We start from the raw sequence: 16,851 nt of genomic DNA, 5'->3' as shown, positions 1-16,851 counted from the left end.
TCCATTAGAACTACTGATAGCCTTGGGAGAGCCAGACCAGACAAAGCTCTACCATCCAGTGAGCACGATATATGAGACAGGCAAAATACCCTCAGACTTGAGGAATATAATAATTCCAGCCCCAAAGAAAGCAAGTGTTGACAGGTGTGAAAATTACCAAACTATCAGTTTCATAACTCACGGCTGCAAACTACTAACAAGATCAGACCTCGGGGAAGATCAGTTTGGATTCCCTAGAAATGTTGGAACACGTGACGTAATATTGACCCTACCACTTTTCTAAGAAGATAAGAGTAAGGAAAGGCAAACCTACGTTTCTAGCATTTGTAGACTTAGAGGAAGCTTTTGACAGTGTTGACTGGAATACTCTCTTTCAAGTTCTGAAGGTGGCAGGGGACAAATACAGGGAGTGAAAGGTTATTTACGATTTGTACAGAAACCAGATGGCAGTCATAAGAACTGAGGGGCACGAAAGGGAAGCAGTGGTTGAGAAGGGAATGAGACAGGGTTGTAGCCTATCCCCGATGTTATTCAAACTGTATATCGAGCAAGCAGTAAAGGAAACAAGAGAAGAATTTGGAGTAAGAATTAAAGTCTACGGAGAAGAAATAAAAACCTTGAGATTTACCGATGACATTATAATTCTGTCAGAGACAGCAAAGGACTTGGAAGAGCAGTTGAACGGCATGGACAGTGTCATGAGAGGAGGATATAAGATGAACATCAACAAAAGCAAAACAAGGATAATGGAATGTAGTAGAATTAAATCAGGTGATGCTGAGGGAATTAGATTAGGAAACGAGATGCTTAAAGTAGTACATGAGTTTTGCTATTTGGGGAGCAAAATAACTGATGATAGTCGAAGTAGAGAGGATATAAAATGTAGACTGGCTATGGCAAGGAAAGAGTTTCTGAAAAAGAGGAATTTGTTAACATCAAGTCGCGCACACACACACACACACACACACACACACACACACACACACACACACACACACACACACACATATCCATCCACACATCCTTACCCTCTCCCTTAAAAGCCACTTCCTTTCGTCTTTCCCTCTCCTTCCCTCTTTCCTGATGAGGCAACAGTTTGTTGCGAAAGCTTGAATTTTGTGTGTATGTTTGTGTGTCTATCGACCTGCCAGCGCTTTCGTTCGGTAAGTCACCTCATCTTTATAAATAGAGGGAAACATTCCACGTGGGAAAAATATATCTAAAAACAAACATGGTGTGACTTACCAAACGAAAGTGCTGGCAGGTCGATAGACACACACACATACACACAAAATTCAAGCTTTCACAACCAACAGTTGCTTCGTCAGGGAAGGAGAGGGAACCGTTGGTTGCGAAAGCTTGCCTGTACGTCTATAAAGCTAGTAACTTACTAGGTTTCCTAAATAATTAAAACTGTTAACTGGTTCAAGTAGTCTGTTACTGATAATTTTTAATCTTTTTGGCCCAGTTACTTAAATAGCATACCCCGATGTTACTGATTTTTCCACAATGTATTCTTTGCTCAAATAACTGAAATGAAGGGAGTCAACAGTCTTTCATTTATAAAATGTCTGGGTTATTCAACTGGTTCCATATTTTCTCAAGCTGCTTAATATTAGGTCACAACTGGAGATGATGAATAACAAGCTAATTGTTTGACTAAAAAGAATTAAGAACATTTACAAGGAAGATACTTGAATATTTTTTAATGTTCATACAACAATGCTGGAAGAAATGCATGCAGGTATGTACAATTAAGTAGTACAGAGCGCACAGCAACATTTCTTCCACAAATCCTATTAACAAATTGAACACAGAACATAATAAATAAAACAATTTCTGTTTTGTTACTTACAGTCCCTCCCCGTCACTTATACCACAAGAAAGCTTCTTTACAGTGTAACCACTAATTTCTTCATCTTACAAAAAAGAAAATAAATATCATTTTGACTCAAAGTATGTCTATGTGTTTAAAATCAACAATAACAAGAAACAATGATGTTGTGATTAATAAAAAGTGGAACACTGAATTATATTCAAAATGGAATATTTTTGGGAACAGTTAAGTGAGAGTGCAAACAAAATTTACCGTAACACGCTGTTCAATTTATTACTGGTCACAAGTGGAAAAATAGTCCAACAAGACAGAGAAAAAGACAGATTAATTTAAAAATTAAAGTATCAAATAATTTTCCAGTTAACAAATAGCAGCAAATCACCAAGCAGCAAAAATAAATAATAGGCCATAATGTCACTGAGACATTCACACACACACACACACACACACACACACACACACACACACACGTGCGCACGCACCGTGCTGTGCTGTCGCTGCCACCACCACCACCACCACCACCACCACCACCAAAGTTCATTGTTGTAGCACAAACAAATGGGGGGGAGGGGTGGGGCTTCTCTAAAGGTTTAACATTTCATCCTCCTTTTCTACATATCTATTTACCTAACTGCTACTCAGTACTACTATTTGGTGAGTAGTCATTTATCCTCATAACATAATGACATTCTATGCTGGACAAACATAAAATTCGGTAAACACTGAGGAAGTACAGACTGTGGCACACTCAGTTCGTAACAGAACACGCAAATGACAACAGGTAAACATTTGTAGAAATTCTTGTAACTGTAAAAAGACTGATGCGCAAAGCATGTAACACCTATCACTGTTGTATCTTAGCAAAAGATGTTGCTGAGAACTTTAGAAAATTCTGGTCCCACATAAAATCGTTTAGTGGATCGAAGGCTTCTATCTCGTCAATCACTGGCCAATCTGGTGTGGCAATAGAATTAAGCAAAACTAAATATGAAGTTTTACACATTTTACAATTAAGAAATCATACACGCAGGAGGATTGTACAAACACACCACCATTCAACCATAATAATAAAGACATAATAATAAGTGCCCCTGGTGTAGAGAACAACTGAAAGAGTTGAAAACAAGTAAGTAGCTAGGTATGGACTGAAACCCAACTTGGTTTTACAGTGAGTATTCTAGGGCAATGACCCCTTACTTAGCTTACATTTATCATAAATCTCTCACCCAGCATAAAGTCCCAAGGAACTCGAAAAAAGAACAGGTGACTAGTGTATATAAGAAGGGTAAAAGAACAGGCCCATAAAATTGGAGACAAAACATCCTTAACATTAATTTGCTGTGAAATTCTTAAGAATACTCTAAGCTTGAGAAAGGATTCTGCCCACAAATCAGCACAGATTTAGAAAGCATCACTTGTGTGAAACTCAGTTTGCTCTTTTCACATAAAGTATCGTCTGAACTATAGATAAATGACATAGGCAAATTCTGTATGCCTAAATATGCAGAAAATATTTGACACAGTGCCTGACTGCAGAATATTAATGAAGGTACTGTGGTGTCACCGCCAGACACCACACTTGCTAGGTGGTAGCCTTTAAATCGGCCGCGGTCCGTTAGTACACGTCAGACCCGCGTGTCGCCACTGTCAGTGATTGCAGACCAAGCGCCGCCACACGGCAGGTCTAGAGAGACTTACTAGCACTCGCCCCAGTTGTACAGCCGACTTTGCTAGGAAAGGTTCACTGACAAATACGCTCTCATTTGCCGAGACGATAGTTAGCATAGCCTTCAGCTACGTCATTTGCTACGACCTAGCAAGGCGCCATTACCAGTTTATATTGAGATTGTACTTAATGAATCAACAAGAGCGATGTTCTCCAATTATGGATTAAAGTTAAGTATTCAAGCCACTACGTACTTTATTTATTAGACTCAACTCCTTTAACTGTTCCAGACCTTCAACTCCTTTAACTGTTCCAGACCTCACGCCAGCCTGCGTGAGCTTAAACGCGTGCATTTCGGCCTCCTCTAGCAACACGGTGTTGGCTCTTCTGCCAACACTTCAGGTACAAGCATACGAAATAGGTTCCCAGGTATGCGAGTGACTCAAAGACTTTAAAAGTAATAAAGCCCAATATGTTTTCCTCGATAGAGAGACAGGGGCACTGTCAGGAGCATCCCAGGGGAAGTGTGAAAGGACCACTATTATTATCTATAAACATAACTGATATGACAGACATGGACAGGTTGAGCAGAAATCTGCGGCTGTTTGCTGAAGATGCTGTGGCGTAAAGGAAGATATCAAAGCAATTCAGAGGCAGACTGTTAGATTTGTTACCAATAGGTTCAATCAACATGCAAATATTGTGGAGATGCTTCACGACCTCAAATGGGAATCCCTGGCGGGAAGGTGAAGTTCTTTTCAAGCAACTGAAAAAATTTAGAGAACTGGCATTGGAAGTTGACTGCAGAACGATTCTACTGCTGCCAACAAACATTTCATGTAAGGAACTTGAAAATAACAGAAATTGGGGTTCATACTGATGCATATAGACATTCATTTTTCCCTCTCTCTATTTGCAAGTGGAAAAGGACAGGAAATGACTACGAGTGGTACAAGATACCCTCCACAGTGACTTGCTTAGTACACTGTGAATGTAGATGTAGACTTACATGTTGAGTTATAATTTACTTAGCAAAAGCAGGGTGAAGAAATATCCCATAAATGTTATGCATCCATTAGAAGACGTAACCTGTACACTGTCAAGAGATCCAATACTTACACGGCAATAACAATCACAAATTATAAATCTATGATTGCAGTTTTTCTTGTGTACAAAGAAAAGAAAAATGGGAGATTATGATGTAATAGGAATATAAACATTTGTCTGAACGACCATTAACACTACTCAATGATTTGTTCCAGAATGGATATTGTATTTATGGGGTCTGTTCCAAAAATGAGCATAAAAAGAGATAGCAGAAAAATTCTGACCCTCGGACAGCTGTTAGTTTCCACATCAAGCACGTGGGCAGAAAGACATACAAAAGAGAGAGAAGAAGAAGATTTAATTTTGGGGCAAACCTTGGTCAAATGCTAGTCCATTATTTGACATACATTAATGGCTCTGGAAAAAAATAGACCACAATCTTAGAAAGTAAGGAATCCACTTTCATGGCCCACCCCGGCACTTAAGTTTCAGTGTACCATGTTGTGTGTATAATGCTGCACTTTACTCAAGTATTTAAAAATATGCTGTTTCAAAATGAAATATTCTTGAATTTTAGAATGGAAGTCCAGGAAAACAAAGTAAATACTACCTTGCAATACAATGAACAAAGTGTACTGAAGAAATGATCCAGTCAAAATCTAAACAATTTTATAGAGGGCCCAACTGCCGGAGAAAGAATTCACAAATTATAACTGTTGACTCAATAGGGTTTTCATACAGACATGTTTCTCATTTATTTTACATGATATACAATATTGTGTACTGGAAGTTTACTCTGAACCACTGATGTAAGTTGAGCCTTAGGGTCTGGCGCGCGTGTCAAAAGGTTACCTCAACCGTACTTTCAAGGGCCCAATTGAAAGAGCAAGGTTAAATTTGTTTTGTGCAATATTTGGTTGACAAATATTCACTAATATTGGCAGCAAAACAAAATAACCACTGTTTTAACATGTAATTGTACGTGACTACTATACTGTGCCACTGTAGCTGGTTCTGATTGTGGTAATAGTGGGGTACGTCACAGTGAAGTGGCTGAACCACGAAGATTGCACAGTGTAGCACAGTCAATCAAAAACTGATAAAATTAAGAAAATTACCTTTACTTAATTAGGCTTGCCTTCTGGAAGCAGCTGACAATTTTGAGGGGAAAAAAAAAAAAACCTTCAAAATTTTCTGTTTTATTGCTACAATCTGACTGCAGATGCTTACCTAGACTATAGTTTAGGAAAAAGAAGCAATCTGTTTTGTGAATAAAGAAATGTAATATGAATATGATGATGAATATCCATCTGACTTTAAAAAGTTGAAATTGTAATTAATTCAAATGCCGATTTGACCACCATCGTGATTTAACAGCCCTGGTCCTTTTGAAAGTGGTGTGCCACTGCCCTCCGATATTTATGTTGGCTTACCCAGCCAGTTCTATGGGCACTCACAGTCAAATATACACTCCACATCTTTATGTAACTTGGCATGTTTCACAGTAACAAGTCATTGTTAGAGGCGAATAAGGTAATGAAACAGGAAAAAAAATCCATGGGATCAGTGGGAAAAAAACCCCAGACCTTATTATTTGAAGTCTGGCACTGTATAATTCCTTCTTTTACCAAGAAGCAGGTGTTGAAAAATGTAGCTCAAGATAGAAATGCAGTGGGATTACAATAACTGCCTAAAAGTCTTAATATAAAATCATCATATCAGATGACCATAACACCCAAGTATCTATTTCATGCAATTTACAATACTGTCTCCATGTTAGCAAGAAACACATCACCACTACTACAGCGTGTTAGTTCATACTTGTAACAGTGCCACGATGTTCCAAAGACACAGCATCAGTTAGCTGACCTTTTTCAGAAGTCTCTTTGCCTTTGGGGAGTGCATCTTCAAGTGGCACTATTCGGGTATCCTGAAAATCAAGAATCATTGTTTACAATTGGTACTAACAATGGATATAATAAGAGTCATATTCTATAATGTGTGCGTTCAGACAAAAAATTGAACTGAGGATTAATTATTGTAATAATACAGTATTTTGTATAATAGAATGATGATCATCAGAATGCTGAATCGCAGAATGACGATCATCAGAATGCCATATCGTCTTACAGAAATATTGCTGACGCTCAAATTGAAATGTATATGACACTATTTTAATTGTTATTGTCAACATAATTTTCAATAACTGTTATTCCTTCAGAACCAAAATCTGTAAGTTATTGATGCTCAGAATACCACTGGCTGATCACATCTATAGCTGAATGGAACAAGAACCTCAAAAACAAATTAATAGCTCTGATATCAAATAGGGCTATACTAATGATAAACTATTCAAATCTACCATATTGAAGAACAAATACATTTGTTTGACTATTTCATATGGCACTATATGAAATGAGTTTGTGAAGAAAATAAGGTAGCTCATAAAGAAAACAACAATTAACATTTGTTTAAAATTTCTCACAAAATGTGATATTTCTACATATGTCTCTTATACTGAAGCTATGTAACTCCATGAAATTTTGCCAGAGGGCACAGACAGACAGTACTATTAACAGCACTAATGGAGCTCATTTATTGGGAAATATTTTTTGAAGTCTATAGGATGACATACTTAGCAAGAAATGTCTGTCTGGCAAATATAATACATTTCTACAAACCACTGCTTTTCTTGTTAATTATTTTCCATTAAGGGACTGCATGTGGGAAAGCAACATTAATAAGCAATCAGTCAGAATAACAAATAGGATGTAATGGAGGAGTAAAACAGGTCTGGTATAATAATACTAAGGGGCAATCAGAGCTCAGTTACAAAATTTTATTACAGACCACAGAGCAAAGTGTTTTACGGGTAACATCTACTATCCTTATATGGTGTTACCTGTGCTTTTTCCCAGCTTGTAGGCACAGATTTTTTTTTTTTTTTTTTTTTTTTTTTTTTTGTGGGGAGGGGGGAGTCAAAGGATACACAGTACACACATTCAATGGAAGAGCCACCTCCAGCTGCGAATTCTATGCAGAATCTGCCAGGGATTCCATCTGGCTGTGGGGTCTCATTCAATTTCAGGGTTTTCACTTGTTCTCAATATGACTGACAGTAATATCTTCATTACTCATCTTCACAGCTGTGCAAAAATTAAACTGTCGCAGCACTCCTGAACCTTCCTTAACAAAAGAACATTTGAAAATGGGAGTTCAGATTTTCTGCTTTTGCTTCACTACCACCAGTTTCAGTTCCTTTGTCATGCACGGCTGGCTGGACATGTAACAGTGGTGGCATTCATAGCTACAACACACAATCATGATTTCTTGAGGTTCTGTGAGAGGTCTTTCAATAATATAAGCTGCTTAAGGCTTCACACATTATCCTTTTGACAGCCAAACATTTTTCATTTAACATATTTCTATATGTAGCACTACGCTTTATTTTCAGGGCCAGTTTAACGCCCAAGCGACACAAGCTGCAGTTTGAGGCACCAAGCACCCAAGGCACCACAAACTACGATTTCTGTACAGGATGTTCACAACTGGTAGCAGCCACTCGGGGTATCAAGATGAGTGGGGCGCCAAGGATGCCTAAGGGCAACATTTGAATAAAATCTTCACTTTTCCAGTTACGTCAATTCGAATAACACTCTCAAGCTTTCAATGGCCATCTCCACCCCAGTCATCAGGAGTAAAGTGAAAAGGGGGAGAGGCCAAATGATAAGTCGCTTGTGTGGAAAGCTGCTCTTGAACCTGCCCTGTTAGTTTTACAGCTTTTGTATACAAGTTTCTTTCTGTTGCATGGAGGGTCTCTTCCATCACAAACTGGGTCTAATGTGATGTGCCTTAGACCAAAAGCAGAACTGGAATACAGACTAAGAAGTGAGAGTATGTATCAACAATTAGGGCTCACTTGAACCATTAACTGAAACAAAAACGTTCATTTTAGAAAACCTATCACTTCTTAATAATATTGTGAAATGTTATCAACAGGCATCACACTGCAGTGAACAGCAAGTCATTTCGTATTCAACCAGATGTAGCCTACAATCAGGTAAGGACTTCTATCCCGATAATCAGATGCCTAAGACAGAAGTAAAGCTGTGGTGACGGGGCGTGAGTCGTGCTTGGGTAGCTCAGTTGATAGAGCACTTGTCCACGAAAGGCAAAGGTCCCAAGTTCGAGTCTCAGTCCAGCACACAGTTTTGATCTGCCAGGAAGTTTCGTATCAGTGCACACTCCGCTGCAGAGTGAAAATCTCATTCTGGAATCGGATGACTGTTTTGAAACCATATCGTCTTTAAATTGGTAAGCTTATTAGTTGGCTACCATATTGGGGATATACCAATTTGATGTATCATCTTCAAAAACTAAAAAATACTGAATGTAGCAATGGTAGAAAATGTGAAAGACAACATACGAGATTTGGCAAAAAGGATTGCAATGATTGAGTGGGCAGGAACAAGTAGTGTTAACATATGGATTATGTAAAGTATCAAAAATGTTTATAATTTACCTTCACTGTCATCTCCAATTATTAATATCACAAGACATCATTACCAGGTCAATGAAGAGTAACTATCATGTTGCAGCAGTCGACAAGTTGGCGGCCAGGATATATAACGTAGGAGAAGTCTTTCACAAAAAGATGATGCAAACTGGTATACCCTTACTCTTCGCTGCTGCAGAACATGAACTGCTGCTGGTGAGGGTTTTAATGTGGATAGTGTGACTATGGTTTAAAAGTGTAGAGATCAGAATACCAGTTTGATTTTACATAGAGTATGTGCAGGAACTTGCCCCCCTTCTTGCAGCGGTGTACCGTAGGTCTCTAGAAGAGAGTAGCTTTCCAAAAGATTGGAAAAGGGCAGGGGTCATCTCCATTTTCAAGAAGGGACATTGAACAGATGTGCAGAACTATAGACCTGTATCTCTAACATCGATCGGTTGTAGAATTCTGGAACATGTATTATGTTCGAGTATAATGACTTTTCTGGAGACTAGAAATCTACTCTGTAGGAATCAGCATGGGTTTTGAAAAAGACGATCGTGTGAAACCCAGCTCGCACTATTCGTCCACAAGACTCAAGAGGGCCATAGACATGGGTTCTCAGGTAGGTGGCCTGTTTCTTGGCTTCCGCAAGGCGTTTGAAACAGTTCCCCCACAATCGTTCAATGAACAAAGTAACAGCATATGGACTATTATACCAATTGTGTGACTGGATTGAAGAGTTCCTAGATAACAGAACGCAGCATGTCATTCTCAATGGAGAGAAGTCTTCCGAAGTAAGAGTGATTTCAGGTGTGCCGCAGGGGAGTGCCGTAGGACCGTTGCTATTCACAATATATATAAATGACCTTGTGGATAACGTCGGAAGTTCACTGAGACTTTTTGCGAGGATCTGCAACGAATTGACGCATGGTGCAGGGAATGGCAATTGAATCTCAATGTAGACAAGTGTAATGTGCTGCGAATACATAGAAAGAAAGATCCTTTATCATTTGGCTACTATACAGTAGGTCAGCAACTGGAAGCAGTTAATTCCATAAATTATCTGGGAGTAGGCATTAGGAGTGATTTAAAATGGAATGACCATACAAAATTAATCGTCGGTAAAGCAGATACCAGACAGATTCACTGGAAGAATCCTAAGGAAATGCAGTCTGAAAACAAAGGAAGTAGGTTACAGGACACCTGTTCACCCACTGCTTGAATACTGCTCACCGTTGTGGGATCCGTATCATATAGGGTTTATAGAAGAGATAGAGAAGATCCAACGTAGAGCAGCGCACTTTGTTACAGGATCATATAGCAATTGTGAAAGCATTACAGAAATGATTAACTCCAGTGGAAGACTCTGCTACAGAGATGCTCAGTAGATCGTTATGGGCTTTTGTTGAAGTTTCAAGAACATACCTTCACCGAAAAGTCAAGCAGTATATTTCTCCCTCCTACGTACATCTCGCGAAGAGACCACGAGTATAAAATCAGAGAAATTAGAGCCCACACAGAGGCATACCAACAATCTTTCCTTCCATGAACAATATGAGACTGAAATAGAAGGGAGAACTGATAGAGGTACTCAAGGTACCCTCCATCACACAATGTCAGGTGGCTTGCGGAGTATGGACGTGGATGTAGATTAGTTACTGTTTATACAATGGTAAACTATAACTGGAAAACTGGGAGAGAAACCAATAGTAATAATGGGTATGGAATGTGATTGAAAAATACAGTAGAAGCTGATGCTAAATGACCGAGTCAGGATTTTCAGAAGCCACCATAACATCCAGAGGTTACAAGATTAATATTACATCAAAGTTTTTCCCATACAGAGATCAAGGTGCAAAAGTTATTGGGGGTTCAACAATACAAGATCAGTTAGAAATGCTAGTACCAGTGATCAAAAATGGCATCAGAAACTTAAACTTAGTTCAGACACTTCTGTGTTCAGGGTGATAACAGTTTTAACTTTATCGTTGATATATTGTATGAGCCAATCAGGTTTCTGCCAATGAAAATACAAAGAAAACTGTGACAAAAGAGGGCACTGTTTAACATTTTCATCAATTTTCAATAGTGCTCGTCCAGTACCAGAAGCTGTGTGTGGTTAATTGTCATGAACCTAATTTTTAACATCATGCAGCCCCTTCAGCAACTGTGATAATTAAACATATAACACGTCAGCCTCAGTTGCAAATAGAAACCAATCTTTACCTAGATTTCAGTCAAAATAATTTTGCCTTCTTCAGAAGCTACTGACACTAAAGTATTACATGCTAAAGTATGGCCAATGCAGGTATAAAACTATAGCACAGTAGTTCCCAGTCATAAATCTACATTACTTAGCTGAAGGGAAACAGCAGGCCCCTCTGCGCAGACGAGGTCAGCAGGCTGCGAGAGTTCCGGCGCAGCTCTTGCGGCCTACCGACCTAGTCTGCGCAGTGGGGCCTGCTGTTTCCCTTCAGCTAAGTGCAACTGAGGCTAACATGTTACACGTTTAGTCCTGTATCATGATAGTGGATACAAGAAAACACAGTGGCCACAGGTTTTCTGAGATATTGAATTAAACAACTTTTGAAATAAAAACTAATTTCTGCAGGCCCAGGGAAACAACATATAGGAATTTTGATTAGGTAAAAAAGTAATACATCTCTATAAACATGTGGAAGTAGTGGATTTTGATTCAGAAATAAAGTATAGAAAGTACTTTGTTTTACATTGTTGCACTATATGCCACACAAAATGGCAAACCAGTTTGGAGCTGTTTGACACACAGTGCATCCTCCTGCATCAACTGCGGGCAGACAATTAGATTTATGGTCCTGAGTAACTTGCCCCGATCACTGATGGACAGTAACAACTGGTCTCATCAAAATGGAACATAGCCATACTTCACTGACAGTCCAATACCATTCTTCGTGGTCTGTTAGCTGCATTTTGTAAGGCTTGGCAACTCTATATGGAAGGAATAGGATCTTGTGTTTGTGACCCACCATCCACGGTGATGCGCAATCAAAAATAGTGGGACTACAACAAGATTTATGATTTTGTAATATGAACTTAAGATGTGGCTTATTCAGATTGAAAGGAAAGCTGAGAGAGATAAAATGGTGAGTTTATGTCAACAACTGGAATTTACTTGAAGAGACAATTCAATAGACCCAGTACTTTTACAAATTGTTTTCATTTCATTCTCTGCATTCTAGCAATGTCATGTTTAAGTTTATCACAACACAGCTAAAATACTGAAAAAATTTTGCTGACATGGCCATATGTAACATCAGAAAAATAAACATTAATTGCCTCTGGAAACTATTGACAGCAGAACGATAAGTTTGAGGGTGATGTTGCATACAACAAAAAATATCCTGTGGAGCTTACTGTCAAATTGTTATTTGCATGATCATAAGTATAAAATGGAAACTTGTCTGTGTGAGTCAGATAAAAGGATCTTATTCCAAATGTGACTTACAGTGACAAAAATGTCTTCTCAGAACTGAAAAAAGTGGGCATTATCACAGGAATAACTTCTCATATGCACTATGTAAAACTGCTTCCAGAATCCACAATTCTCCCAAGATCATTTGGCTACAAAGTGTCACACTTCACACCCATTATTCTAGCACATTGGTCTGAGGTATTTAATACTGAGGATGTGTTCATTCGCAACAGACTATTAAATGCATGTTAGAAACAGCTGGCACCTGGAAACTGAAAACTACTGAAGGTCCTGTCATTTTTGTTGGCATTGTCACATATGTATTCACTTGGCTCAAGAGAAATTTTTGCAAGCTCTATACATACTCGTTGTGAGCAAAACCAGTAACTTCATCAATGAGTAAAACACTAACAGCATCCAATACACTTCGTGTAGATTGTGTTGGTGTTTTAACACTTTTTTGTCATCATTTCGTGTGCTTTGGGATCGTGGTGTAATTTTTTTGTTTTATTCATTTAGCTTGTCCCTCACCCTACAACCCCCAATTTCCCGCAGTTGTGCCATTAGTTTGATTATATTTTTGGATGGAGATGTTATTGTCTTATTTATATGTATTTTTGTGTTTGTTGTCATGTCTACGTAGTGACATCATAGGTGCCATACTGGAGATGCTTAGAATAGCCATTTCCGCCATACTGATATTGTCATGAATCAAAGCAGACAGGTGGAATTGGACACTTCTGTAATCCCAACATTAGGAAGCCTTGTATCAAAGTATATATTTCCTTTCAGAATAAAACAATAAACAGTGTCGCACGTTGGACCGAGAAAATCTTTCGATGCTGTGTCTCCCGCAGCATCAATATCAAAAGGTTTATTGCTAAAGAACAGAACATACTCCAGATGTTGGAATCTCACTTAAAGGAAAAAGATAATGTATGTATGTAAACATCCAAAAATTATACTGCCTACCAATTACAAATGGTGTAGTGCAAGGCTTTGTTCTTGGAACCTGGTCTCTTGTTTACTGTACACATACAGGGTTTGGACAAAAATGCGGAAACGCCACAAGAAATGCATGCTTGAATATAAATGCAGATGCTAGTCAAGCCTACAGATCACACTGTTGCATCTGACCACCATCAGCACCTGTGTAACGTCTTCAGTACAATGCAAGTACCATTTTTGATCAGAACAACATTCAATGTCGTTATGACTATATTATGACAGAGCTAAGAGAATTTGAACACTGGAAAATTGTTGATGCTCGTATGGTGGGTACACTTCCATAACCAAGAGAACTTAATTGTTTGGTGTTTAAGGAGGCATCAAATCAAATATTGATACCGCACAAAGGGAAAGCAGATGAATGTCACCTGCTAAGTCACAATGCAGATGAAAGTGCGTGGATAGTGGTCACAGCAGATGGTCACTGCAGAGAATTGTAATGAAAAAATATGAGGGGAGCAGCTGCAACAGTCAGTGCAGAATACAATAATTAGAAACTTCTTGGTCATGTCACCTTTAGGCAACTCTCCAAAGTTCCCTTTCACTGTCAGAGTAAATTCAAAAGCACAGCAGCAATGCAGATTCAAACAATTCAAGAATTTCATGACCATTTTAAGAAATGACCTGGATTTTTAATGCCAAATTGTATTCAATAATAGGATTTAATAGCGTGAAATGCATTAAGTAAAAAATATCATACAATGACATTCAATGCAAAAATGTAATATAATATACACAGTGCGGATTCACTACATGAATTTTTTGTACTAGCTCCACTTGAATGAAGTTCTATTTAAAGATATCCCATTAAAATAACTCACAGAAGTTCATGTACATTATGTGACAACATTGATCGTCTATTAACACCTTCAAATTTGAATAAATCCTATTCTTTTCTTTTTTACCAAATAAAAGTTTTGCACTTGTTAACATCACAGATTTAATATATTGAAGATAAAATAATTTACCTGTAATTCATTTCGAAGACTTGTGTTTGAATGATTACTGTCAGGTGGAGAAACTGGTATGATGTAATCTCCTGGGCTACCAACAGAACGTGGACCTTGTTCCAGCGATGCAAAACCAAATGAGGTTGGGCCTGCTGACCTGTGTTCCAGATTCATTAAAGATTTGTGCTCTAGTATATACAATGATTTTATTAATTTAATACTGCAGGAAAAATTGCTGCCCCCACCTGGTAAGAGGGCCCAGTGTCATAGAAGGCCTGCCTCCTCGAACAGCACCTTCCAAACGTTCTGCACTTCCCATCAACATCTTTGTGCGCTCCATATAATCCATATGAGTTTTAAAAAGTTCAGTGTAACGTTCATGCAGTTTGGCATATTCACGTTTCTGTTCCTGCTCCTTTTCCTCAAGACGTGCCACTGTTTCAATAAATCAAACAAGTTTTTTTACATACTCTGGCACAGAAACATTTACGTTACAAGTATACATTCACAGCTAACAAAATCCTAGCACATGGATATGAAATCAAAGAAACTAGTGAAAGCAATGATTGCATTGTTCTTATAACAACGGTGTCATTCCTCTTAAAGGCAATGACTGTTGTTCATTTTGTGAAATACTTATGCTACTTGAGCTTCTAAACTTCCTCACACTAAAAAAATCCTAGAATATGCTGCTTCTTGTAATGCAAACTAATTGTCAATACATTGTGTTAAATAATATCCTAAAACATTCAAAGAAAAATAAAAAAACAATATTCAAGACACACTACCATGATCTGAAGAATTCTTTGCTTTCAGTTCCAACATACGAACTATCGATTCTAGACTTTCAATCTTGCTATGAAGATCCTTTCTTTCATCTTCACCAGCATCTTCAAGTTCCAAAAGTTTCTGAATAAAAAGTAGGTACAGCATAATTATTAGGACGATGGTAATTACGTAAAGGTAGTATTATACACTACTATTTCTCACAATGAAATTATTGTCCTAAGTGGCTTACCTGTTCAGAACTCTTTCTTAGCTGTTTTTCCCGTTCGTACTGTGTAACTAATTGTTCATTATCTTCTCTTAGCAGCTCTAATTCCACCTCATGTTCCTGATTTTCTGTATACGACAGATCCAAACACTCTAGTACATTTACAACCAATGGCATAAGATCTTTCACAACGTCTTCATCATATTTACTTATCATTTTCTCGAATTCTTGGTAAATGCTTCCAGCTAGTGATTGCACCTTCTCAGACATCACTACATGGGAATCCTCGTGGGTCCCGTAAACTGTTTCTTGCTCCATGTCCATCATTTTGACTAGAAGTATTTTAGCAACCGTATTTACTTACAGTCAACGACACCTTTCACTAACTACTGTATGTACAGGTACGCTACGTAACGCTGTCATTCCACTAGCGAAATGTTACAGTGTGATATCACAGATTTTCAGTCATTAGAAGTCCGTCTTCTGCTTTTACCCTGTATCACTACACACTGACTTAAACATATCTACGAAATTAACGTCATGCTGCAGCACATATGGTGACAATTACCGTTCTACGCATTTCAGTGGCAATGTTTGGTTGTTACATAACAAGCCAGTTTTCAAAACTTACTTCGCGTCTACGAACATATCTTTTTTTTATGCACAACTACCTCCTGTCAATTTCTCGCTGCGCATTCGCTTACGATTTTACACAATAGATAGCACTGTATCGAAAATTTCAAAGAGTAAGCGAAACGTTGCCACAGGCATTACAGTCACTGCTTTGACCAGACAACATATCCTTACAATTTACGCGATCACCACTGGGTTGTTTTCCCGCAAACAGGTGTAAGAAAATGAAATATGCCATATCTACTTTCTGAGCGCGTTTTGCTTATTTCACATCGTAGTTGGATCTGATCTATGTTCCGAAGAGATTTTGGCTGACATTTGCGGCGTCGGCGCTTTTCGCTTCTGATTTCGAAGCTACTGTTCAAAAAGACTACAAAAAAGCTTTTAAGCATGTAAATAATAAAAAATAATGGATGCTGATGTAGTTGATATAGCGAAGCAAAAGAAGTCACTGCAGTCAACGAGCGCAAACACACAGCTGAACTTTAAAACAAGAAAGTGAAATAAAGTAAAAAGAGTGACTCACAGAGGTCAATTACTTTTAATGATAAGCAACACTTTATTGTCATAATATTAATGTTGACTAGTTCTGGTCGCTTCCGACTGACGATAATACACTGATGTGCAAAACTTACGGACTGAAGTGAGTTTTGCCATAATGTGTCACTACTATGTACCATAGCTACATGAAAGTAGGACTATACATAGATAGAACTGCTACAGTGTAGTACACAAGGTAACTGAAAGAAATACACAGTGACACGAGC

General features: G+C 38.2%; 1 protein-coding gene across 14 annotated transcripts in view; it reads right to left on the bottom strand.

The window, feature by feature from the left end:
- LOC124610699 (C-Jun-amino-terminal kinase-interacting protein 4) overlaps positions 1-16,230 on the bottom strand; it is a 262,056-nt gene extending 245,826 nt beyond the window's left edge. For 6 of the 14 annotated variants that reach the window (XM_047140179.1, XM_047140184.1, XM_047140185.1 and 3 more), the window contains exons 1-5: positions 15,476-16,226; positions 15,246-15,366; positions 14,703-14,892; positions 14,476-14,614; positions 6,372-6,480 (exon numbers count right to left, since the gene is read on the bottom strand). In XM_047140179.1, the coding sequence (XP_046996135.1) occupies positions 6,372-6,480; positions 14,476-14,614; positions 14,703-14,892; positions 15,246-15,366; positions 15,476-15,778 (862 nt within the window). In that variant the 5' untranslated portion in view covers positions 15,779-16,226. Of the gene's footprint in view, positions 1-6,371; positions 6,481-14,475; positions 14,615-14,702; positions 14,893-15,245; positions 15,367-15,475 lie in introns of all 14 variants that reach the window. The other 8 variants (XM_047140180.1, XM_047140188.1, XM_047140192.1 and 5 more) reach the window with 6 other exon arrangements.
- Between the last annotated feature and the right edge of the window lie 621 nt (positions 16,231-16,851).

Source organism: Schistocerca americana, chromosome 1, assembly GCF_021461395.2.
Source record: "Schistocerca americana isolate TAMUIC-IGC-003095 chromosome 1, iqSchAmer2.1, whole genome shotgun sequence".
In the NCBI taxonomy this organism is placed as follows: Eukaryota; Metazoa; Arthropoda; class Insecta; order Orthoptera; family Acrididae; genus Schistocerca; species Schistocerca americana.
This window is presented reverse-complemented; position numbering and strand designations above follow the sequence as displayed.